The sequence below is a fragment of the Mastomys coucha genome, unplaced genomic scaffold (genome assembly GCF_008632895.1).
Source record: "Mastomys coucha isolate ucsf_1 unplaced genomic scaffold, UCSF_Mcou_1 pScaffold21, whole genome shotgun sequence".
Lineage (NCBI taxonomy): Eukaryota > Metazoa > Chordata > Mammalia > Rodentia > Muridae > Mastomys > Mastomys coucha.
Window position 1 is genome coordinate 119544267 of NW_022196904.1, and position 24561 is coordinate 119568827.

At 36.4% G+C, this 24561-nt stretch overlaps 1 protein-coding gene across 4 annotated transcripts in view; it reads right to left on the minus strand.

The window, feature by feature from the left end:
- The window catches only part of Ate1 (arginyltransferase 1), a 113268-nt gene that overhangs the window by 71812 nt on the left and 16895 nt on the right, over positions 1 to 24561 (minus strand). For 2 of the 4 annotated variants that reach the window (XM_031388521.1, XM_031388523.1), the window contains exons 7-8: positions 23689 to 23817; positions 5890 to 5922 (exon numbers count right to left, since the gene is read on the minus strand). In XM_031388521.1, the coding sequence (XP_031244381.1) occupies positions 5890 to 5922; positions 23689 to 23817 (162 nt within the window). The remainder of the gene's footprint in view (positions 1 to 5889; positions 5923 to 23688; positions 23818 to 24561) is intronic. The other 2 variants (XM_031388522.1, XM_031388524.1) reach the window with 1 other exon arrangement.

The following is a 24561-nucleotide window of genomic DNA, read 5'->3' on the forward strand; positions in this document are numbered from 1 at the left end:
AGCAGCTGGGAAGCCAGTTAAAGCAGGAATGCTTTACAAATGAACCATGTTATCTGTAGTTTATGACTTGCTTGACTTCAAAGGTGGCTTTTTGTCACTGAAGAGTATAGTATTGACAGACGTCAATTAAGTAAAACTGTGACCACATTGTTCAAGTCTTCTAGATTATTTCCAACTTCATCTAAATGTTCTCTCAAAGTATCAAAAAACTGTCTTAAAATGTTTAAGTGTCACTGACTTGACAATTTCTCCTTCTCCTTCACTTCCATTGGTTTTTATTTTTATTTTGAGGGTATTATTTTTAATGGATCGCATTTTAGAATATACTTGACATTTTTTCATTATGAAGCATCTTTCTGTCTTCAGTTTCTATCAAACAAAGACTACTTTGTTTGATTTAAAGACAGCCTATCCAATGTTCTTATGGTAAATATTCTTGGGAACAGCTTACTGGAGCCTTTTACCTGTAAGTCATCCATATCTTCATATTTAAGTGTAGAGCTTGCTTTTTATTCTTTTATCTAGTCTTACATCTCTAACTTTTAAATGGAGTGTGTAGCCCTACACTGTATAACAACATAACCACTGACCACATGTGGATATTGAAATTTAACTAAAACAAAAATCTGAAAATTTTAAGTGTAATACAGTAGCCATATATAGTCAAAAAAGTTTGAAACAATACAAAAATAAAATTTCCCATGCAGCCAAGTTTGATTTAGGCTTTATATTTAATGTAATAAATAATTGGATTTAAAAGGGCCATCTTGTCATCGGTCTGACAGTTTTTTATATTTGTTCCAGTTACTTCATTTCACTTTTCCTAATTTTTATATCTTTATTGAACTGAAAACAATCTACTGCTGTATCTTATCTTCACTATTGGATCATTAACATTATCTCTTTGTAATTCACATAATACACATCTCATAATGATTTTCACAAAAGAACAATTTTGCCTCTTCGGGAGTTTTGGCAGTCTTGTCTACAGAACTGTGCTTACCATTGTGGTGAAGAGAGTGATACTGGCATCTAGTGGGCAGCAGCTAGAGGTGCAGCTAAGCTTCCAACAGTGATCAGCCACACAGCACCTCACAACAAACTGTAGGCTCATAAACCCTGCTCTGAAGTCAGGCAAATCCATCTCTGATTACTAGCTTCCTTCGAGTAAGAATCTTGAATGTGAGCATCTCACAACCATCCATTCTGTCTCCTTCCCACCTTGCTTTTCCTGACCCATATTGTTAGCTGTGGTTCTCAGCCTGTAGCTAGTCTGGACCTACCTGTCTGTGCTCCATTTTCGTCATGAGGGGTAGATATTCTATGAGAATATAAGGAATGTGATAAGTACAGTTCCGAGTGTTACAGATGCTAGCTTCTCAGTAAGTATTATAACTCCTGAGAGAGAGGACTTGAATCTGAAATGAAGGATCAGAAGGACATACTTGAAGAGATGACACATGATCTAATGTGTGTTAACTTGTGCTGTAGCTTCCTCTGTTCTCCAAACATGACAAGGATGGCATGTCTGACTCTAAATAGAATGTCAGTAATCTCTTGATCTCTGATAAATAATTTACCTATATTTAATTGAAGACAACTGTAAGTGGTGCCACACAAAATGTAACTCAGACTCAGAAATGTCTATAAGGCAGAAGCCCCCTAAACCTAGCAGGTAAGTGTACAATCAGCAGCTACACACAATCAAACAAAATTAGAAATATAACAGAAATGCACTGCCTGGCTTGACAAACTGATAAAAGCTCTTTCCCCATAAAGCTTAATGAGTGCTATTAGTCTTCGTGAATGAAAAGAGTCAATCCCACAGAGAGAAGTAAGTGACTTCCACACATGGTCCATTCAAGTGACAACATATTAGATTACTGACGTAATTACTATAACCTGACAATTTCATTAGATTCATGTGGCAGTTAAATGGCTAGAACTTACAACAAAGGGACCTAGTTCATTCATGTGACTTCTTATGGACAAAGTGAAGCTTTAAGTTGGCTATGTGAACTACAAGTCTCCTACATTTTACTGTCTCTACTGGAATTATTCTTGTTTCTTAAAATTAGGAAAATATCTATCTCTGGCTAAAACAGAAGCTAACAGTAAAATTAAGCATGTAGAGGCTTCCAGCATTCTCCTGCCTTGCTTAGATTGGCCTCTCAGACAGTGTAGTGAAATGGAACCAGTTCCCAACTGAGCTCAAAGCTACTGAAGGGGATCTGGGGATGGCTGCATTCGGGTGGCAGCATCTGTCAAATTCCAAGCTAATGGACTATCAACAGAAACCCTCAAGTTATTTACTACCAGAGAATTGAGGGCAGGGTAGTATTTTTAATTATTTCATCATCCTCCTGTATAACCAGAAGCCTAATAAAAATTTGTCTTAAAAATCAACTTTGCCAAAATGCAAGACATCTCCAAATCACCAAGAACAGAAAACAGAAAATAACAAGTTTCATTCAGTTTTGATCATGATGCTCTTCCTTTACACTTCTCATTAAAGACTGCAGATTCCACACTCAGCCCAGCATTTAACCAGAGTAGTGACCGGGGATTTAAAAACCTTTATTGGTTGGTCCACTGTAGGGACGACAGTAGGTAAACTCCAAGCCCTTTCTACAACTAATAACATCCAAAGGTAAAAAGACAGAGCTTCTGGTGTCAAGTAGGCTCAGTCAAGCTGAGAAGACCAAAGAGCTAAGTATATTAAAATTCAAACAGTAAACTTCATTTGCTGTCAGATGAGTACTGTCAAATTATGAATAAAAAACTGCTACATCTAACCTCATTCAGTACACCAACTTCATTCAGTCATCTCTCCATCTATTCACCCATCCATCCATCCATCCATCAACCCATCGAAACAAGCATTTACTAAAGCAGTAAAGTATGCCCACTACATACAACTTACTACATTAAAAATATAATCATGGAGAAACAAGGTCCTCTTCTCACTGAACTTACATTTAAGAGAAATTTATTAGTGAGATTCATTTAAAAGCATTTTTGCAAATGGTCGATATCATCTAAATCAGCAATTCCTAGCCTGGGGGTTGTGATACCTTCGATGGTCAAATAATCCTTTCACAGGGTTCACATTATCAGATATCCTGCATATTTACATTTTGATTCATATTTGATTCAGATATTTACATTTGATTCATAAAAGCAGAAAAATTACAGTTATGAAGTAGCAATGAAATAATTTTATGGTTGAGGTCACCAAAACATGAGGAACTGTGTAGAGTATCACAGCATTAAGAAGGCTGAGAACAATTGATGATCTAAGTGTTAACCAACCAGGGATATGGATCTTCAACTTCAGCCTCCTTTCTAAACTCCTATGCATGGAAGCAACTCTACCTAACTTCACTGTTTTAAGGTGCATTTCTCATATTACTAATACACAATTGCATTATCATTTATCACTTGTACTTATTTTATCAACTATTTATAGCATTTAATATAATTTTATACAAAACAGCAAAGATTTTTATTGATTCTAAAATATTAAATGACCCTTTTAGTTTTCCTACACTGCCTTAGTTTTCAAAACTGTATTCATTTGTATGTGTAAGAGTATTTTGTGTACATCTATGTATGTGTATTCCACGTCACCTGTTGCCCAAAGATGACAGAAGAGGGTGTTGGATTACCTGGAATTGATGTTATAGATAGTTGTGAGCCACTAAGCAATGCTAGGAAACAAACCCACGTCCTCTATAAGAGCAGCAAGCGATCCATCTCTCTAAAACCTGATTATCTTTAACTACACTTATTTTCATGTACAAAATTAAGTCTCTTTATACAGTCAAACAAATTTTTTTAGCCTTTCTGTCTAATACTTCTCACTTCTATGGTCAGAAAGTACTTCATCAACTTCAGCAGATAATAGAATGCATACTGTCTACAAGAGTCCTATGATTTCTTATTTCTACTTTATTATTTAAAATTCTATGTTTCCTGTACTATGCTCAGTGCTGACCACAAATCACTTCATTTAATTATAATACCTTGTATTACTCCCATTTTCAGATTGGAAAGCAGCAGTCCAAAGGAATTAACTTGCCCACAGGCCATCCACATCCCTCTCTCAACTCAGCCCAGCACCCTTTCACTGTTATTTTTTGCTTCCATCTTAAATCTGAAGGATCAGAAAATGTGATCAAACCTAGTTGGTACCAGCTTCTCTGGTCTGGTCCATTTCCCCTGGTGATGATTCAAACTGGTCATAGGTCATCACTCATTATTAAGAAGAACACCTTCAATATGACAAAAGATATTATAGGTATTGAAGGGGGATTTCTGGGAGGAGTGGGGGGTACAAAAGGGAAACAAGAATGTAATTTAAGTCTATTTACTTAAAATATGTTTTTAAATGTTAACAAATTCAGAAAAATTGAAATCATGTAACTTTTCTCATCATAATGCAATAAAAGTTTGAAAAATAATAATAAATAAATAAAAACTAAAGAAAGAAAGAGGAACACCTTCAACAATCAAATGAATACAACATCATAGAACAGAAAAAGGAACAACTCCCAATGTGTAAAGTGATCAGAGATGGTCTCAGAAAGAATATAAGGCTGGGGGCTGGAGAGATGGCTCAGCAGTTAAGAGCACTGGCTTCTCTTCCAGAGGTCCTTAGATCAATTCCCAGAAACCACATGGTGGCTCACAACCATCTGTAATGGGATCTGAGGCCCTCTTCTGGTGTGTCTGAAGACAGCTACAGTGTACTCATATAAATAAAATAAATCTTTTTAAAAAGGAAAAAAGAAAAATATAATGCTACAGTTCAACCCTGAAAAGGAGTATGATTTAAGAAGCTGGGAACTAAGAAAGGAGGCTATAAAAGTGAAACAAACAACAGAAGCAAAGAAAGAGACAAGGTTAAAACAAAACAAAACTAAATAAATTGGAGTGTGTAGGGCTAAGTCCGGCTTAAGAGGAGAATAGAAAATGTTACAGGATTTTAACAATATAATTCTGTTCACAAATATGTTGCCTCATTTCAACAGATGGCTCAGAGCTAAGTTTTGATTTCTAGTGTCATGTGGCTAGTAAGTAAAGATACATCTTAGATCCTGTAAAGGCTCCCAGCCCACCCTCTATATTCAACAGCACTCCACAATCATCTACAAGCTTTTCTACAATCACAGCTCACACGATTCTGGTTCTCTGAACAGCCGGTGACATTATTTTTTAACCTCCCAGTTTATCCCTTTCTGAGTTTCAAATGAAAACCAAGATGAAGACTAAATGAGAAGCAAAGGAAGCATCAGGAACAGAGCCTGTGTTCTAACAAATGCTCAGTGCCAGGCAAGTCCAGCCTCCTTGATGACAGCCTGTGTCCATCCAGCTCTGCTGAGGCATGATAGTGATTTTTTTTTGTTGTTGTTGTTTTTGTTTTTTGTTTTGTTTTGTTTTGTTTCGAGACAGGGTTTCTCTGTATAGCCCTGGTTGTCCTGGAACTCACTCTGTAGTCCAGGCTGGACTTGAACTCAGAAATCCGCCTGCCTCTGCCTCCAAAGTGTTGGGATTAAAGGCATGCGCCACGACTGCCTGGATGCATGAAAGTGATTTAAGCAGGGACAAAGCAACACAGGGTTCAGAGAAATAAAGTCTAGGGCTGAATCCTCCCTACTTACAAAGAAAGAAAACAAATCTAAAGCAACAATGACTAGTTACAATGGTGAATAGCTGCTACAAAAAAAAAAAAAAAAAGGCTGTGTTCAACTCATTATTATTACTGCAAAATGTACTGTTTTAAAACAACCACTCCTTAATTTTAATCAAATAAATACCTGAAAAAAAGAACCATGCAGAGTTACTCTACTGGCAATGCTAACATGAAACCTGAGAGCAATCTCTTACCTCCAATGGTGAGTTGCAAAGGAATCTTGTAAACTGCAGAGTCCAGTTTGAATAGGATTCATTTCATCCAGTAAGAATGGGGCAGTAAGAAAAACATACAAAGGAAAGTTATTATACAATTTTTCAGTAACAGCACCTGAAGCAAAAGTCTATACAAAGTTAATATTTTCTACAATGTATAATTCATCCAGAGTACAGACAGTTCAACTCAGACCCTAAGCAGTACCTAACTATTTGAATTAGTTTATATAAACCCTAAATATTTGTGTAAAAACAAATATAGCACAATTAGTCCTAAAATAGTTCAGCTTTTAAATTTTATCTCACAATCTCTGAACATAAAACAACAACAAAAATGCCCAGTAATAGAGGAATCAACAATCTTTCAAATCATAATTGTAAAGCAAGGTTTAGTTAATGCCAAAAACAGGTAGAAATACACAACTCAAGACACAGTGGGGAGTGAAAGGAGGAGTATGGTATCCCTGCACTGTGTATTTCTGCTGCCACACTTACTCTATCAGCTCTCTCCATCCCACATTCCCTCTTTCTTTATTGTTCTGTTACTCTTTCTCCTACTCCCCTATTACTCTACTTTGCTTCTCTTTGATTAATGACTCATATAGGATAACAGCACTAAATGTTACTATGCCACGTTGTTTGTCTCTCAGTACGCTAACAATTCTAGAGGGAGGAACAGGAACTATTGACAATGTAAATGTTCAGATGTCTCATATATACACATGGCAGGAGATTCACGTGACAGATATATTTATAGAATCAACATTCTAAACCCTTTGAGATTCACTATGATAATCAAATGTCCAAGTAAAATAAATCATCTTTCTAAATGTATATTAACTACAATAAGCTTCAGTGACCAGACTGTTTCCAAGAACTCCTGACTTTCTCTACAACAAAGCTAGTTTGTACACACAGAAAATACAAATTTCTATTCTCTCTGAAATACACATTGAAGAACTAGGGGTATAGCTCAATGATAAAGAGTGCTTGCCCACCCTGCAAGAGGTCTTGGGTCTGAGCTCCATAACTAGGAAAGGAAGAGAATGAAATTATCAGTAAGCTTATATAATGTGTGAGATTTCCTTCCACATCACTGAGGAAAGGTGTCAAGGTAAGTAACACAAGTTGCATAAAACAAAACTATTCATATTAAACTAATGAGGGTAAGAGATAAAGACAGAGGATTCCTTCATATATGATGAGCTCCACTCAGTGAATGTTTAGATTTTCTACAAGAAACTTCCCTTAATACAATTTTTAAAAAATATCAGCTAAATCCTCCCCAAACTATTCAAATGTACTCCTAAAATAACACGGGGCATATCAAAGCTACTAGTAACAACTAGGCTCTAGACTATAAGATACATTAAAATATTGATACTGTGAAAATTTTCTTTAATATCAAACACAATTCTATTGGTAAACCTTTTCTGAAAGTATAAAGTATACCAAAATGCTGTTTTCATAATGCTGATATGACACAATTTTATAAAAATGCAAATTGTATACTCTTTTGTAATAGCTCAACCTAAGAATCAATTTTCTTCCTCCCCATAACAGAAAGTGCCAGTTGAGCACTAAATCATTTTAATAGTGGAGAAAAGTGGGAATAATAAATTTGTATTCTCTTTGCTATTTTAAGGTTTCTATGTTTTACTACTATATATTTATGTCACCTACATTACATGCATGCCTTTGTATCTGTAAGCAGCCCAGCCCAGGCTTAATAGCAACTGACGGATTAATCAAGAAAGATAGCAATCTCTTTAAATAACAAATGAGAACTATGAAAATACTAAGGAAACTTATGTCTTCTTGAGTTCAATAATTCACGCACGCACACACACATGCATACACACACCTTAGCACTTATATCTGTTAACATTAGTGATAACAAGTTTTCAAAATAAATTTGAAATCCTTATCCTGTTTGAACTGCCAAAATATGAACTATTTAAGTTTTCAACCTTGAAGTAGCAAAAACAGAGTTAACAAATCACAGCACACATGTACACTATTCCTATGACATGATAAAAATTCCAGAAATGGGGGGCTGAAAAGATGGCTCAGCAGGTAAGAGCACTGACTTCTCTTCCAGAGGTCCTGAGTTCAATTCCCAGCAACCGCATGGTGGCTCATAACTATCTATAATGGGATCCAATGCCATCTTCTGGTGTGTCTGAAGACAGCTATAGTATACTCATATATGTTAAAAAATATATACATATATTATTAAATAAATAATATTTTTTTAAAAAATTCCAGAAATGCTTCCTTTCCATCAGTATGAAGGGAAAACCTGTTGCTCTATTCCACTTCAGTCAGTCATTTACTCTGAGAAGCCCTAAAAAAAAATATACAGGTTATGTTCTCAATACAAATGCTGATACCTAGAAAACTAATTGGCAAAATGACCTTTGCATATTCACTAAGACTGACTACAGAAACAGATTCCTTTCAGCAAATAGCATCATAACAACTGGTCAAGGTAAGAAAATGACTGTTCAGTTTTGTTGCGAAATTAAAGCTACTAAATATTTTAAGTCCTTTAAAATAAATTATTATGGCCACCCACAGTAAGTAACTCATATTAATACCTCAATGCCATTTCTTTTTTTTTTAATATGTATTTGCTATATGAAAGTACACTGTCGCTGTCTTCAGATGCACCAAAAAAGGGTGTCAGATCTCATTATGGATGGTTGTGATACACCATGTGGCTGCTGGGATTTGAACTCAGGACCTTCAGAAGAGCAGTCAGTGCTCTTGACCGCTGAGCCATCTCTCCAGCCCCTCAATGCCATTTCTAACATGGGTATACTCATGCTAGTTAACTGTTTATAAGATCTTACTCAAAATATTCAGTTCTGTTGAGAAAATAAACATTTTTACCATGTTGTATAATGTCCCTTACTCATTATAGAAATATACTTCATCACTCCAGAAACAATAGGATGCAAAATATCTTCCTTATCAATCTATATTCTTTATCTACCTATCCATTTTAAAGATTCTTTGTGAAAAGAATCTTAACATAATTGAAGTCAGGCAAAACTTAACTGGAAATTTAGCTTTTCAATCACAGGCATGTAAATTTTAAGTAAATAATAAATTTAATTCACTTATATGTATAAAATTTTAACTGTCAACTATCTTAAATTTAAAAATGTGTATTTTGTAATTAGTTGCATGCACATATGCATGTGTCTCCCCTGGAGCTGGAATTACAAAAAGTTGTGAACAACTCCTCATGGGTGCTGAGAACCAAATATAGGGTCTCTGGAAAAGTAGTACACTCTCTTAACCACTAAGTCATAGTTCCAGTCCCTCATCTTGAATTTTAAGAGATAACAATCAAAGAGTATCTGCTGGTATTAGTCTGTGGGCTGTATATTCAGAAGCTGAGCTCTGTGACCCTGTCCACGCTGCAACCTGATCTTGGGGCACTGTATAAACCAATGTGCTACAAAGAATATTCCCCATTCCCCAGCCTCTGATTGATTAATAAAAGGCTAGGCCTGTGACTGAGCAGGAGAGAGAGGAAGGCAAGACCGTAGTAGGGGGTTTTCAAGTTGGAAAGAACCACAAGAGGAAGAAGAGAAAAGGAAGAGGAGGTCACCAAGAGGCAGGATGGACCATGAGCACATGTCCAAAAGAGGCTTGCACTGAGGGCACACATGAAACAGAACAAGACTCGGGTGGCAAATTACAGTTCAGAATCTGCTCAGCACAGTGCAAGCAGCTTGTAAATAAAACACCAGGTTTCTATGTCTTTTATTTGAGAACTAAATGGGAAAGAGAAGCAGAAACTCCCAATAAAATAACATCAACAATTATGGTCTATATTCAAAATTCAACACACAATGTACCATTTCCAATTTAAAAATCCTTTAAACTTCTAAACAAAAAAAGGAAGAAAGGAAGGAAGGGAGGAAGGAAGGAAGGAAGGAAAGAAGGAAGAAGGAAGAAAATGTTTACAACAACATTTGTTTTTCCTAGCAGTTGGTTCACCTTGCTTGGGAAGAGGCATTCTGATTTCTAACCATGGTACCCACTACCTTATCCATCACCAGCAGCCTGTCTCACATCACCTTCTAACAGTTCCAGAGAGGCAAGTAACGCTTGTACTGATTTCCTAAATAGTATTCCAAGTGCAAATTGTCCTCCAAAGTATGTTACATTTAGAAAATTCCTTCTTGTACTGAGACTTGTTACTTGTTTTGAATGAGGAAAAGAAAGAACAGAGAAGTACACACTTCTAATTTTGTCAGAAATACAGTCAAATTGTTATCAACTATTTTATCTTTGTACTAATATTTTTCAACAGATAAACCCTTTAATGTTCTTGAAATGCTATTTAATACGGAACCACAGTTAAATTCTGGTGTTTTAAAGAACATACTAAACATTAAAATGCAATTTTTATAAAGATAAACCGCATTAAAAACTTTTTTTTGGAACCACGCATAATAGTGCATGCCTTTAACCCCAACTCTTGAAAAGCAGGCTAGCTTGAGGCCAGCCTGGTCACAGAAAGAGTTTCAAGACAGCAAGATCTACATAGTGACACCCTGTCTCAAAAAAGCCAAATGAATTTTAAAAAGCAGTATTTTTCCAAAACAAAGAACAGCAGTAAGCGGTCTCCATCCAAGTGCAGCTCCAGTACTGTAACGTTCAGATCAACTCCCCAGAGTCTCCTTAACAAGAAGGCATCTCTACTGCTCACAGCTCCCTGGCCTCTCCCTTATTATATATACGGTTTCTACTGTCTCCACTTTAGACAACCTTATAAAACCTTTATTTAGAACTTTATAATGATTAATCTGAACCAATCTCAAGGTAAATTCTTCAGTTCTCTTAGGAATTTGGAAGTCTTAAATCAGCCACCATTCTACATTGGGTTGAGTCACACTTTAGACTCCTTTCCAATGCCCTACGATTTATATTCACGCTATCTTAAGCTGGTTGTTGCCAGGCAGGATAAAGTTTTTATGCTATGAATGTGGCTCTCATCAATGTACAAGTCTTAGAAATATTAATTCCCCCCAAAAAAATGCAATCCGGGCTGTGGTGGCGCACGCCTTTAATCCCAGCACTTGGGAGGCAGAGGCAGGCGGCCTGGTCTACAGAGTGAGTTCCAGGACAGCCAAGGCTACGCAGAGAAACCTTGTCTCGAAAAACCAAAAAGAAAAAAGAAAAGAAAAGAAATTTAATTCAACAAAGGAACAAAATTTTACACTATACTGCAAAAAAAAAGAAAATTAAGCCTTTAGGACCAACCTAAAGACACAAGTAGTGTCTTTTAAAAGTCTTTCAAGAGAAAGAGACTTTTAAATCTGTACATAATAGTGAGTCAAAACTAAGGCCTGAAAACAACTGGTTGTTTATTTTATTTTATTCTATTAAGAGAAGTGGGTCTGGAGAGATGGCTCAGTGGTTAAAAGCACTCGCTTCAAAACTGTCTGTAACTCTAATTCCAAGGGATCTGATACCCTCATGATGTACATAAAATATAATTAGATTAATAAAAGTTTAAAAAATAAGAAAAATATAAAAAAAAGATTCCCTAAATTCATGTTACAGATATTCTCTAATCCTTATGTTAACAATAAGTTGAAAGATTAATCATATATACATTCTGACCGGAACTCTGCACAAAACAAACCTCAATGAATCAAACAATGACAATGAAAATCTTTGCATTGTAATGCATTAAATACGGTGGAACTGGGATCTCATTGGTTTTATATCCATATGCTCATCTGAGTCACTTAAATCATTGAGCCTCTGGTTTGTTTGGTTGGTTGGTTTGGTTGGTTTTTCAAGATAGGGTTTCTTTGTGTAGCCCTGGCTGTCCTAGACCTTGATTTGTAGACCAGGCTGGCCTCAAACTCATGGAGATCCTCCTGCCTCTGCCTCCTGAGTGCCAGGATTAAAAGCATGCGCCAGCAGCCCAGCTTGTCTTTCTTTTGAATCTGTAAACCTATTTTAGTCAAACCACTGTCCCAACCTGGGGTGCCCCATGAATGCCAGACACCAGATCCACTTCAGTGATTCCAGGTCTAAGTAAATTGATAAATTCTGCCAGCTACAGCTGCCTTTCCTCACCTTTGCCTAACCTCAATTACAAGGAATCCTGATAGTCTAAGGACTCTGGACTCCCATGTTTAAAAAAATCTTGTCTTTCATATAATACAGTATTTATAAAATTTCATCATAAGAAACGTGCTTATTTTAAATTTCATGTAAGTTCTATCAACACTGCACAGAACCAATTCTCCAAAAACTTCAAGAAACATTGGTCCTTGCCAACTAACTCGATTACTGGAAGTTGGAAAGATGGCTAACTAATTAAGAGCACTTGCTGCTCTTTCAGAGGACCTGGGTTCAATTCCCAGAACCCATATGATGGCTCACAACCACCTCTAACTCCAGCTCCAGGAGATCTGATGCCCTCTTGTGACCCCTATAGATGTCAGGCATGCATGTGATACACACATATACATGCAAGAAGAAAAACCATACACATAAATTTAAAAAGAAATACAAGTTCTTTTCTGGAGCCAATGAGGTTGTTCATCCGGTAAAGGAACCTAGGCTACCATTAAGTCTACAACCCAAGTTTGATAGGAAAGAAAACAGCTAACTACAGCCAGTTGTTCTCTAATCTCCATGCAAAAACACCAAAATAAATTAAAGTATAACTTGTGAGTTCTGGTTTCTCTCCAATGATATCCTTCAAGAGAACCCTGGTATTAATAATACTTGGGATTCACAAATGGGCCAACAACCCCAAGAGTAACTATAAAATGTCTCTTGAAAGATTCTGGCTATCTGTGCAAAATAATTAAAATTACCCTACTGTAGTTAACCTCTGAGTGGTAGTATACTGATCAAATAAAACAAACCTTTTAGCATGCAGCAAATGTTCTATCATTTATGCTGAATGGTGATTATAGGAGAATTCACATATATAAAATTCAACATGCTGCATAGCTAAGACTTAGGTTATCTTTAAAAGGAAATTTTCTTCCTCTAAATTCTCTAAATTTATCCTAGAGAGGCTTCAAAAATACTCAGTAAAACCACAGGTTCAGTAAGAGATTCTATCTCAAAGCATATGGTGGAGTGTGAATGAAGATACCCCACATCAAATTCTGGCCTCTACACACACATGCACAATCACACACAGAATTCAAGCCAACCTTGAAAAATAAGATACCTTCCCCAAAAATCAGAATAATATAAATTGAGGATAAGCAGAAAATATCACAAAACCTACAAATCAAAATTAGCATTTGTTTTTATTTATTTTCCTAATGACTAACAGTCTGAATGGAGTAAGATGAATCTCAATATAGCTTTGATTTGTATCTCTCTGATGGATAGTGAGGTTGGAACATTTTTCATGTTTACTGGCCATCTATATTTCTTTTTTCACAAACTGCTCCTTAGCAGTTTAGCTCCTTAGTCCATGTTTTGATTATGTTGTTTATTTCTATATTGTTTATAGAGTTTTTTTGTATATTCTAGGTATTAATTCTGTCAAATGAATATCTCCCATTCGATAGGCTACCTCTTCACTCAATTAACTACTTCCTTTGTTGTACAGAGCTTTTTATCATGAGATCCAATTTGTCAATTGTTGGCCTTATTTCCCAGGCAAATAGGATTCTATTCAGAAAGCCCTTTCCTATGCCGGGACCTTGGAGTGTTTTCTCTAATAGTTTCTAATCTACATCTCTCTATTTCTCAAACTGTTTTTCTAGTAGTTTTACAGGTCTTACATTATAATCTCTGATCCATTTGGAGTTGTTTGCTGTGAAGGGTGAGAGACAACAATCTAATATCATTCATTTGTTAACAAAGTTGTCATTTCTCCAGAACGTATTTTTGCATCTTTATAAAAACTGAGATTATTTTAGCTTGTGTGGTTGTATGCAACCTTCTATTCTATTCTGCAGATCAGCTTAACTATTACTTACACACACACACACACACACACACACACACACACACACGAGTGAGTCACCACGTGGTTGCTGGGAATTGAACTCAGGACCTCTGGAAGAGCAGTCAGTGCTCTTAAGTGCTGAGCCATCTCTTCAACCCCAGTTTAACCTATTTTTGTGCCAGTATCATACTATTTGGTTATTATGCCTCTGTAATATAACTTGAAATCATCAATATTCTTTTGTCTCAGGACTGCTTTGGCAATCTTCATGCCTCCAAATTAATTTGAAGATTTTTTTCCCTATTTCTATGAAAAAGTAGTGTTGGAATTTTGATGGGGATCCTATCACTGCCACAATTTTAATTCTTCCAACCTATGAACACAGGAAGTCTTTCTGAGTCACAGTACTTTCTTCAGATTCTTTTATCAACATTTTAAAACTTTCATTGCAATGGTCTTTCTATGCTGGTAGGAATAAAAACTAGTCCAGTCTCTGTGGAAATTAATATAGACTTTTCTCAAACTAGTGATACAGAAGCAGCATAGTGGCAGATGCCTTAACCCCAGCACTCAGAACACAAGAGGCAGGCAGATCTCTGAGTTTGATACTAGCCTAGTCTACAGAGCAAGTTCCAGGACAGCAAGGGCTATATAGAAAAATCCTGTCTTAAAAAACAAAAAAAAAAAAACAATGCCAGGCAGTGGTGTTGCACGCCTTTAGTCCCAGCACTTGGGAGGCAGAGGCAAGTGGATTTCTGAGTTCAAGGCCAGCCTGATCTACAGAGTGAGTTCCAGGACAGCCAGGGCTACACAGAGAAACCCTGTCTTGAAAAAAACAAAAAACAAAAAACAAAAACAAAAAAACCACAAGAAATACATTTACCACATTTATGTAAAGGACTCGAAAGAAGCATATGGCAACAACACGTGTGCATCAGCATTTACTGCAACACTATTTTAAAGTTCATTTTTGTTTTTATTTCTTAGCTAAAATGTGCAAGACTCCTTTATTCATTGAGGTATCTTTCTACCATAGTGACAGAAGCACACAAGAAATTAAAATGTTCATATAATTTGGTGAATAAAAGAATTACATTCCTGTATAACCCAGGGGAAATATGGGAAATACTCTAAATGTAAATTTTTTGAGCTATTTCAGAATGACTGTCATATAAGAGCCCAGAAATAGATGCACCAATATTTATAAACCAACACAAATATAGATTTTTAGACATACTTCAAGGCAGAATTATTCTCTGGATAAGTATTATTCTTTACTTTTATAATTATCAACTAGAAGAAAACCAACTCTTAAATCATGCAAGCAGTTACCTAAAATTATTTGGCATACCAAATTACTGCAGCAGAAACAAAATCCTCCCTTGTTTAAATCAGCTACCAGCAGGAAGTACTGCTCACTTGACAAGCTCTTCAGACTGGTTGAGGAAAGCTGACCTATACAAAAAGCCGGAAGACAAACGGCACTTACAGCAAGATCACTCCTGTCACGTGAGCTTTACACTCACTAAAATGTCTATAACTCGCTGTAGGTAAATTTCTCAACAGTCAGAAAATTAAAAGCAGCTTTTACTTATTATAGGAAGACAACTATCAAGAGCTCTAGACGTCATTCAAATTTTCCTTTTTCTTCCTGAGACATTTACAATTTGGCAACAACTAAATTTCTCTCCAGCTGTTTCTTAAAAACTGTCAGTTCTGAAACTCGCTCACTAGACAAACCTCCCTGGCCTCTGTGTTACAGGAACACTGCTGGGTGCTGTGCCTTTCTTCCGGCTCTGTGAAAACATTTTTCTAAATTGGAATAACAAGCAAAAGTATATGACTGATTGACCCAATATAGCTAATTTATCAAAAGAACTAGCCCAAGTCTAAGCAAGTTCTACCATCAGATGAAACCTAGAGAGACCTATTCTTCCTTCCTCTTCCATTCTAAGGGAAGAAAAAAAAACATACAAAGCTCACTAGTAGTACTCTTCACATTTCCTATGGTGTAACAAGATGAGTCAAAATAGCATAAAAATTTCTTACATGTTGATTAATTTTATTTTTCCTCTTTTGGAAAAAATTAATACTAAAGTTCAAAACTAGGGCTGGGAGTTTAGCCCAGCTAAAGTACATGAGGCCCTGGGTTCAACTCTCAACACTGAAAAGAAAAAAAAAAAAAGAGTAATCAAATAAAACATATGAACTTCAAGTCAAACGAATATGCTAATATATATGGAAACACAAAGCAACAAGAAAATAATTTTATTTGCCAATGCTGACTGAATGGAGAAGGAGTTTCATTTATTTGCTCCTGGCCTTCCTGAGAAAGCCAGTGAGCTCTGGTCAAATGAGTAAGCAGAAGAGGAGACTGTAAGAAACAGCTGTGGAGAAAACTCAGTGGCTGCCAGACTGAAAACCCCTCAGGAAAAGTCAGTGGTCTTGATATTTGTGACACCCTGATGACTCCTTATAGTACCAATGTACATCATCACCAATCCACATCCTAGGATCAGACACCCTTACAAAGATGATCTTACTTTACTTCCTCACAATAAAGAGTTGTATTCCCTCATGCTGCACAAATAGAAAACTTAACAGCAAAAACAGCTGAAGGATTGGGAACTCTCTTAGAGCCACACAGGGAACAAATGGAGGCTACGGTTTAAGGCAGAAACTTGATCAGTTTATACCTCACCCTTGGTTCTCCTCAGCCCATCAAAATTCTGACCCTAACAGATGGAATTAAACTGTTATCACCTTGTATCAGCAACCCAAACAATTTATCACTGGACACATTTGCTCTCAGACAATACGGTTCATCATAAATTAGCATCAGGGGCTGGAAAAGTTAAGAGCACTGGTTGTTCTTACAGGGGTCTTGGGTTCAACTGCCAATACCCACAGGGTGGCTTACAACCAAGCATAACTCCAATATCAGGAGATCTGATGCTCTCTTCTGACCAATGGTGCATACACATACACGCAGGCTGGCACACACATAAAATAAAATAAGCAAATCTAAGAAACTAGAGCTGACTTCCAAAAGCTGTTCTCTGAACTCCACGTAAGCATGAAGCACATGCTCTACAATCCATCAATCTCTCTCATAAATGAGTAAATGCAATAAATGTAACAGAAGACCTACCATCCCATATCAAATAAGTCACTTCACATCTTTCACTTTGCCATTCCTCACCCTCAGAAATAACAGAAGTGTGCACAGGTTACTTGCAATAGTTACTATGCTTGTACTTAGTAAGTTCACCCTAACTAGTACTCAGGCATAGCACTGCTCCAGAACTTCAGAAACTCAACCAAAGACCAAACAAACCCCTGAAGAAAACAATGTGACAGTTAACATGAAGAAACAAAATATGTCTGGGGGCTAGAGAGATGGTTCCTTGGTTTGGAGCACATACTGTATTTGCAAGACCTGAGATCAGAGTCTCACTTTAGATGGCTCACAGCTGCCAGTAACTCCAGCTCCATGGTGTCTGAAACCTCTGGCCTCAGCTACCCTGTGCTCGCATACCCACACAAAGGCACAGCTACATAATTTAAAACAGAGTAAATATTTTAAATGGCTTTATCTGCCAAAACATCTCAAGCATCTTTTTCCACTTTCTAAATTACTAACAACAAATTTGGTGGCCTGGTTTTCCAGCTAATGACCAGTATCTCTAAACCATGTTTTTATCGGCCCTTTCTAAAATACACCCTGCTAACCTGCAAACTACCACTTCCTTATGCATGTTTAATGACTATCTCTGACCATCCCAGTCTTATTCCACCAAAGGAAGCTTCACAAAAGCAAGGGATCTTTATCTGATTTTTCACTGAGTTGTTAACTGTATTAATGCCTTTGAAACAGTACTTTACTAGGAGATACACAATACGTGTTTTTAACAAATATCAAAAAATTAAAAAGGAGACAAATTTGAATACTTGATCAACTAATACAAGAATAGAAAGCAAGAAAGAGGATGAGAGGTGACACAGAGCAGTAACTTTGTGGGTTAAAAATAATGGGAGCACTGGGATACTGAACTATATCAAGGGCAAAATAATACTCCTAAAGACATGAAAGTCACTATCAACAGGCAGGTCCTGCTAAGCATTCTGTTTGAGAACAGACAAGAACAGAATACACTATGGGAGGACAGTCATTTTAAATTTTCAGAGAATATAGAATGCTTCAATTATTTGGAAAATTTGTTTAGTTCAATACTTCATTCATTGATGTTGGTTATTCTATATTAATTATTTAAGCCAACTTCAACCCTCCAACATAGCAGCCCCATGGTTTTACATAAAAAATACTATCTTTCCTACATGTTGCCTTGCACTAACCATCTGTGGTTCTTTGAATAAATTCTTTAATTCTCTATTATATGTAAGAAAAGTTCAGCTACATATAATTATGAAGAGCTTATCTCTAATGCTATACATGATGCTGACTTATGATCTAAGACAATGTTTAGGAAATTTTAAGCAACAGAAATTGTAAGAACAAATGTTCCCTGAACTAGCTTGAACTCCCTTTCCTTGTATCTCACCCAAAAGTATTAATAACATTATGCTGGAAATTCAAGAGTACCTTTGCAACAATGAATTTAAGTAAATGTTAATTCATTTCTTAAATGTTAGAAATAAAAAGTCTTTGGCAATTTAACTATTTATCAGTAGCAAATTCTTATAGTTTATGATGGGCTACACTATACCATTGAGTCCTGACTTTGAAAGTGCTCATAAAAAGCATTTTTTATTATTATTAAATTAACTAAGACTTCCACTGTATTGAAGTTAACTTAGGTTTTAATTTTTTTGTTTAGAGGTCATGGGAAACTTCAAAGGTAGAGTACATACGTAGCATGAGACTCTAGGTTCAATCCCCTCTATCTTCCCCAAATTCAAAACACTCAGATCCTGCCATCATAATTAGGTTAATTATAAACTAGAGTATAGTACCTATACAAGCAGGATGTAACAATGTATGATTTGTCTCTGCATAACTGACAGATGCTCAATCTTTGACACGTTGGTTAACTTTAAGTTTTAAATACAACAGAGTGGAACTAGTATGAGAAAAGGGAGATGGAAGCTCTTCTGAGTTAGAGAACATTAAGAGCTTTAGATCATTTACATATTATAAATTGCTTATACTTGCACTTTACTTCCTAGCAATTATATTTAGCAAAAAATGAACAGCACTTTTCATACTCCATGCTACACATCACACAGGAAGAACACTGGGCAAAGGGAACACCAAAGGTGTTTCAGGTCTGGTGGCTCGAGTAAGACAGCAAACCAACACTCCACCAGATTCTTTCCTGTCTGATGGTCAGAAAGAAACCAAGGGGGTCTCTCTTCCCCTTCTGCACACTGGCTGCCCAATCATGAGTACTTGACTATAAATAATCTTCCCTTAAGTAAGTATTCCCAGAAGTGGAGGTCTACTTACACTCTGGCCTGTCACATGAAGGTCAACAAGTTAAGTTTTAAAATGATCTTTTGGTGAAAGCAAACCAGCCTCTAATGCCAATCACTACTAATTTCAAATTCACACAAGATTACGTCACAAATCAACAGCAAAACCACATTTACAAGACTTAAAAGACCAGAGCTTCTTTACAGATACTGCAGTTTGTAAATGGTGGCAAGAGAAACAAGACTTGTAGAACTGATGGTGCTGAAGGAGAGCCCTGGGTGTGCACAGGGGTCACAACACTGTCAGCTCAACAGCTCTGAAGGCTTCAGAGCTGCCGTTTTTAAAATGTCGTAACTGTAAAGTAAAAATTCAAAATTCAGATGTTCCTTTTAAAGTCAGAGATTTAACTTCAAAATATAGTTTGTCTTAAAACCACAAGAATTTTTAACATTTAAAGAAAGTCTTTAACCTAAAACTGCTCTAAAAAAATCACGTGTTCATTTTTTAAAACCTTTTAAAAGATAATAAATAAATAAAAACAAACAAAAAGTGCAATGTGATGGTGCACACCTTTAATCCTAGCACTGAGACAAGGGGAGGTAAATCTCAGTAAGTTCAAGGACAGTCTAGTTAGTCTATATAGCACGTTCAGCTCATTAGATAGCTATATAATATTATATTATATAATAATATTATAATATTATATTTAATAATATATATAATTTATATATAATATATTTTATATAATATTATAATATAATATATATTATATTATATTATAATATTATATTATATAATATTATATAGCTATCTAATGAGACTCTGGATCAAAATTTTTAATAAAAAAATAAAAGAACAATGTGCATTATTATAGTTATGCATCTACAGTTGAATGAAGAAAAACTGTCCTGGGAGCTGGAGAAATGACTCGGCAGTCAGGAGCACTGGGTCTTCCAGAGGGCCTATGCTTGATTCCCAGTACCCTTATAGAGTATCATACTGTTTGAACTCCAGTTCCAGAAGATGCAATGACCTCTTTTGACTTCTGTAGGCACTGCACACATCTATGTAGGTATGTATAGGCAAAATACCTACACACATTTAAAAAACAAAAAACAAAACACAAAAAACAAAAAACAAAAAATACTCCCATTCACACAAAAACAAGCTAATCTTAAGCCCAGGGCTGGAAAAATGACAGTTGTTAAGAATACTTGTTGCTGGGCTGGAGAGATGGCTCAGCAGTTAAGAGCACCGACTGCTCTTCCAGAGGTCTTGAGTTCAAATCCCAGCAACCACATGGTGGCTCACAACCATCCGTAATGGGATCCGATGCCCTCTTCTGGTGTGTCTGAAGACAGCTACAGTGTACTAATATATATACAATAAATAAAATCTTGTTGCTCTTGCAAAGGAATGAAGTTCAGTTCCTAGCAACACCTCTGTCCTCTGCAGGCACTTGAAATTACACATACATACTCCTCCTCACATGCATACAATTTAATGTACAAAATAAACCTTTGAAAATAAACCAGAAAATACTGGTAATGACAAGAATGAAGAAGGGACTGCTGATGAGCCAGCGTTATCAGTTTCATTTTGGTAACAATAAGGCTGTAATGAAACAGGAAAGGGGTAAAATTATAGTAGAGTTAAGAAGTGACACCAGGCTCTGTGGTTAAGTAAGTTGTGCTGCTCACCATAGTTTATATTTTGCTGATACCATCCATCCTCAGGATTATGTTAAATAAAATATCAAAAAAAAAAAAAGAAGTGACACCAGTCTTAAGATGTCTTAAATCAGTGGTTCTGCCAGCTGGTGGTGGCACACACCTTTAATCCCAGCACTTGGGAGGCAGAGGCAGACGGATTTCTGAGTTCGAGGCCAGCCTGGTCTACAGAGTAAGTTTCAGGACAGCCAGAGATATACAGAGGAACCTTGTCTCGGAAACCAACCCCCTAAAAAAAAAAGGGGGGGTCTCAACTGTGGGTCACAACCCCCTTAGGGACCAAACAACCTTTTCACAGGAGTCACCTAAGAATATGGAAAAACACATATATTTGCATTATAACCTGTAACAGTAGCAAAATTACAGTTACAAAGTAGCAACGAAAAAAATTTTATGGTCAGAAGTAACCACAACATGAGGAACTGTTTTAATGGGCCACAGCATTAGGAAAGTTGGGAACCACTATATTAAATCCACAGGAACAAATAAAACCCAGGAGAAGCAAATAAGGTTAATAAAATGAAGTATAAATAGCTACTTTTTAAAAAATGAATTTACTGGCCAGGCAGTGGTGGCGCCTGCCATTAATCCCAGCACTTGGGAGGCAGAGACAGGTGGATTTCTTAGTTCGAGGCCAGCCTGGTCTACAGAGTGAGTTCTAGGACAGCCAGAGCTATACAGAGAAACCCTAATTACAAATTAATTTGACCCCCCCAAATTAATTGTATAAAATATAATTATATTTTTATTTTACACAAAATATAATTATAAACAATTATATAAAATTAATTATAATTATAAATTATATTTAAATTGTAGAAAATATAACTGATTTGTAACAAACATACATGAAACTTGTGTTAACAGTAACAGAATGGCACAAAAAGGGACTAGACAAAAGAAACTAGAACTGCAGAAATGACACTTCTTTATCTGTAAGGAATAAAATTAGTATAGATCTGAAGTAGACCCAATAAAGTAAAATTCATAGGATAAGTTCTAGATTAGGCACTTTTATAGACATTTTTATGTCTCAACTTAAATTTAAAAAATCTTAAAAGGATTTTAAATGTCATACAGGAAACAAGTCATGTATTACAAAAGAAAGCAGCAATAAGAATCAGAGGAACAAAATGACAGATACACAGAAATGAAAAATGCAGGTAAAATCCATCAAGCCTTCTGGGTTCTGCCCTGAGGCTCCTCACTCTTGAACACTGGTTTGCTCCATATATCCACCACCAGGGTGACTTCAGCCCAGACAGGATCTTAGCAGATCCAGCATGTTAGTAATCACTCCCTCTTCCTGAAGACTGTGGTTCAGGTATCAAGCCTCCATCACCCATCAATTTTCAGTTCCTCACTGCCCCAGCTTCTGTGACTGGCCCCAGGACTAGACTACACAACATCCTTGCAACTTTTTCACTGAAGCCATCAGGAAAGAATCATGTTGCTTTTTGAAAGCTGAGGTCTAGACTGTTAGAATGAGGAGCCCTAAATTAACAATATTCATCTCTCCAAGCATGAGTCAGTCTGCAATTAAACAACTATAGAGAAAACTGGAGCTGGAAGACAATGAGATAAGATACAGATCTGATATTCTCAGGAGGAATAAAGCTAGTTCTGAATTACATATGTAAGTAAAATTCTCTTGTTTAAAAAAAATAGTATCACTTCAAGAGCTAAACTATAGTAGGATGCTTGCCTATCATATACAAAGTTTAATATCCAGCACAAGAAAAAAAAAATCAACTTTGGTTTCTTCTGCCTACTAAGTTTATTTTTCTTAAGTATTATTCTATACATGTTTTTAATTCTTCCTAGAGTGTCTTACCACATAATCAAATATTTTTGATAAAATATATTCTAAAGTACTTACAGACAAAATGGTACAGTAGCCAAGATTTGGAACAAAATAATCCAACATAATAGCAAAGAACATGAAGAGGGAGACAAATAAAGATGGCAGCATGTTGAGAGCTGCTAAGTGATTAACAGCACTTAGGTGTTTCATGCTTCCAAAATAACCTTCAACAGAAGTCTTGTTCCTAAGTAAAACTGCACAGCTTATTCATTTTCTCTATTGCCTTCCACATAGCTAGAGTGGTTCCTCAAGCATACTGTGTACTTCAGCCACTATACTGCTGAGCAAGGCTGAACTGCTGCCAAGAACACCCTTCTCTTCTTCAGGCCAGACATACTCCTACCCATCTGCCTGTGCCTGACTCAGTGCCACCTCTGCACCTGTCGGTTTCTTTATCCCAACACACCTCTATCCCTGTTATAACGGTAGAATCTCTTACTCATTTAAGATCCACAGCATGGGAAATGGAGGACCTCAAAAAGTGCTTGTTAGATGATGCTCTATACAACAATCTCAATAGGTCTGCTTCTTCCATCTCGAGGTATAGTCAGTAAATGTCTGCTGACTTAGGCTGCAGAACAAAACCCTAATAAAGCTGTATTCAGGTTCCTGGTGGAAACACTTTTTGAATTTACAATTATTTTTTATTAAAGGATTCAAAATGCTAAGTCTCTTTCACAAGCTCAGTAAGAGATGCTCAGTCATCAGTCAGCTCTATTTAACAGTTAAGATAGATCATGCTTCTTTAAAACCTTGTCAATATAGGGAAAAATGTTTAAGAGATGTACAGTACCTCAGACTTTTCACATAAGACAGGTGCTTCCTGGTGTATAGCCACTTGATACTTGGTATATAAAGAAAAGGACTGGTTGAAGGATGAGTTGAACTCTGGGTCCTCAAAGGAGGCAGGTACTAGCCTCACCTTCAGAGCAAGGAAAATATAAGCCAATGCTATTGAACCAACTCTACCTGTTGACACACTTCTGAAGGTGAGGCTAGAGGAAGATCTCTGCAAACCACTTCCAAAGTTCAGCCCTCGGATCTGTCATAATGCAGCAGGAATGGAATGGAGTGGCACAGGCCTAAGTGTCAACTTTCTACCAACAGTCAGGACAACCTTAAACTCACAAGAGCCAGACAGACAATTTGTTTCTACTTTGGTTTTTCTTTATTCACCAGCAGTACTGTCACATACACTGGCTACTGCTGTGAACTGGTCTCAGCCAGCACTTCTGCTACCTCTACTGAATGAAGTGCTTTAGGTTTTTTTCATTCCCAGACATTGTTTTTTTTTTTCTCTTGAAATCATCTGCTATGTAAAATTGTAAGTGGACAAGGAGTCTATTAAAGACCTCTACCTTCTTCCTTTTCCAGTCCATCTCTTTTATATATGAGTACTCCATTAATAAGGAATACCTGAGCTGCTATGAACTCTCTAGATGACTTTCAAACATGGATGAAGCATAGCAACACACCAGGCCAAGTGCACCTTCTTCTCATGGGTATTTAACTTGAAGCTACATGATTGATTTGTAGATAAATATAGATAAATACACAGCAGCTCTGAATAAAAGCAATGTAGCATATGACTTTCCACTTTGAAACTCTGTGTGACTGGTACTTAACACATGACAAAAGTGAATTCACATTTACAGAATGTCCACTC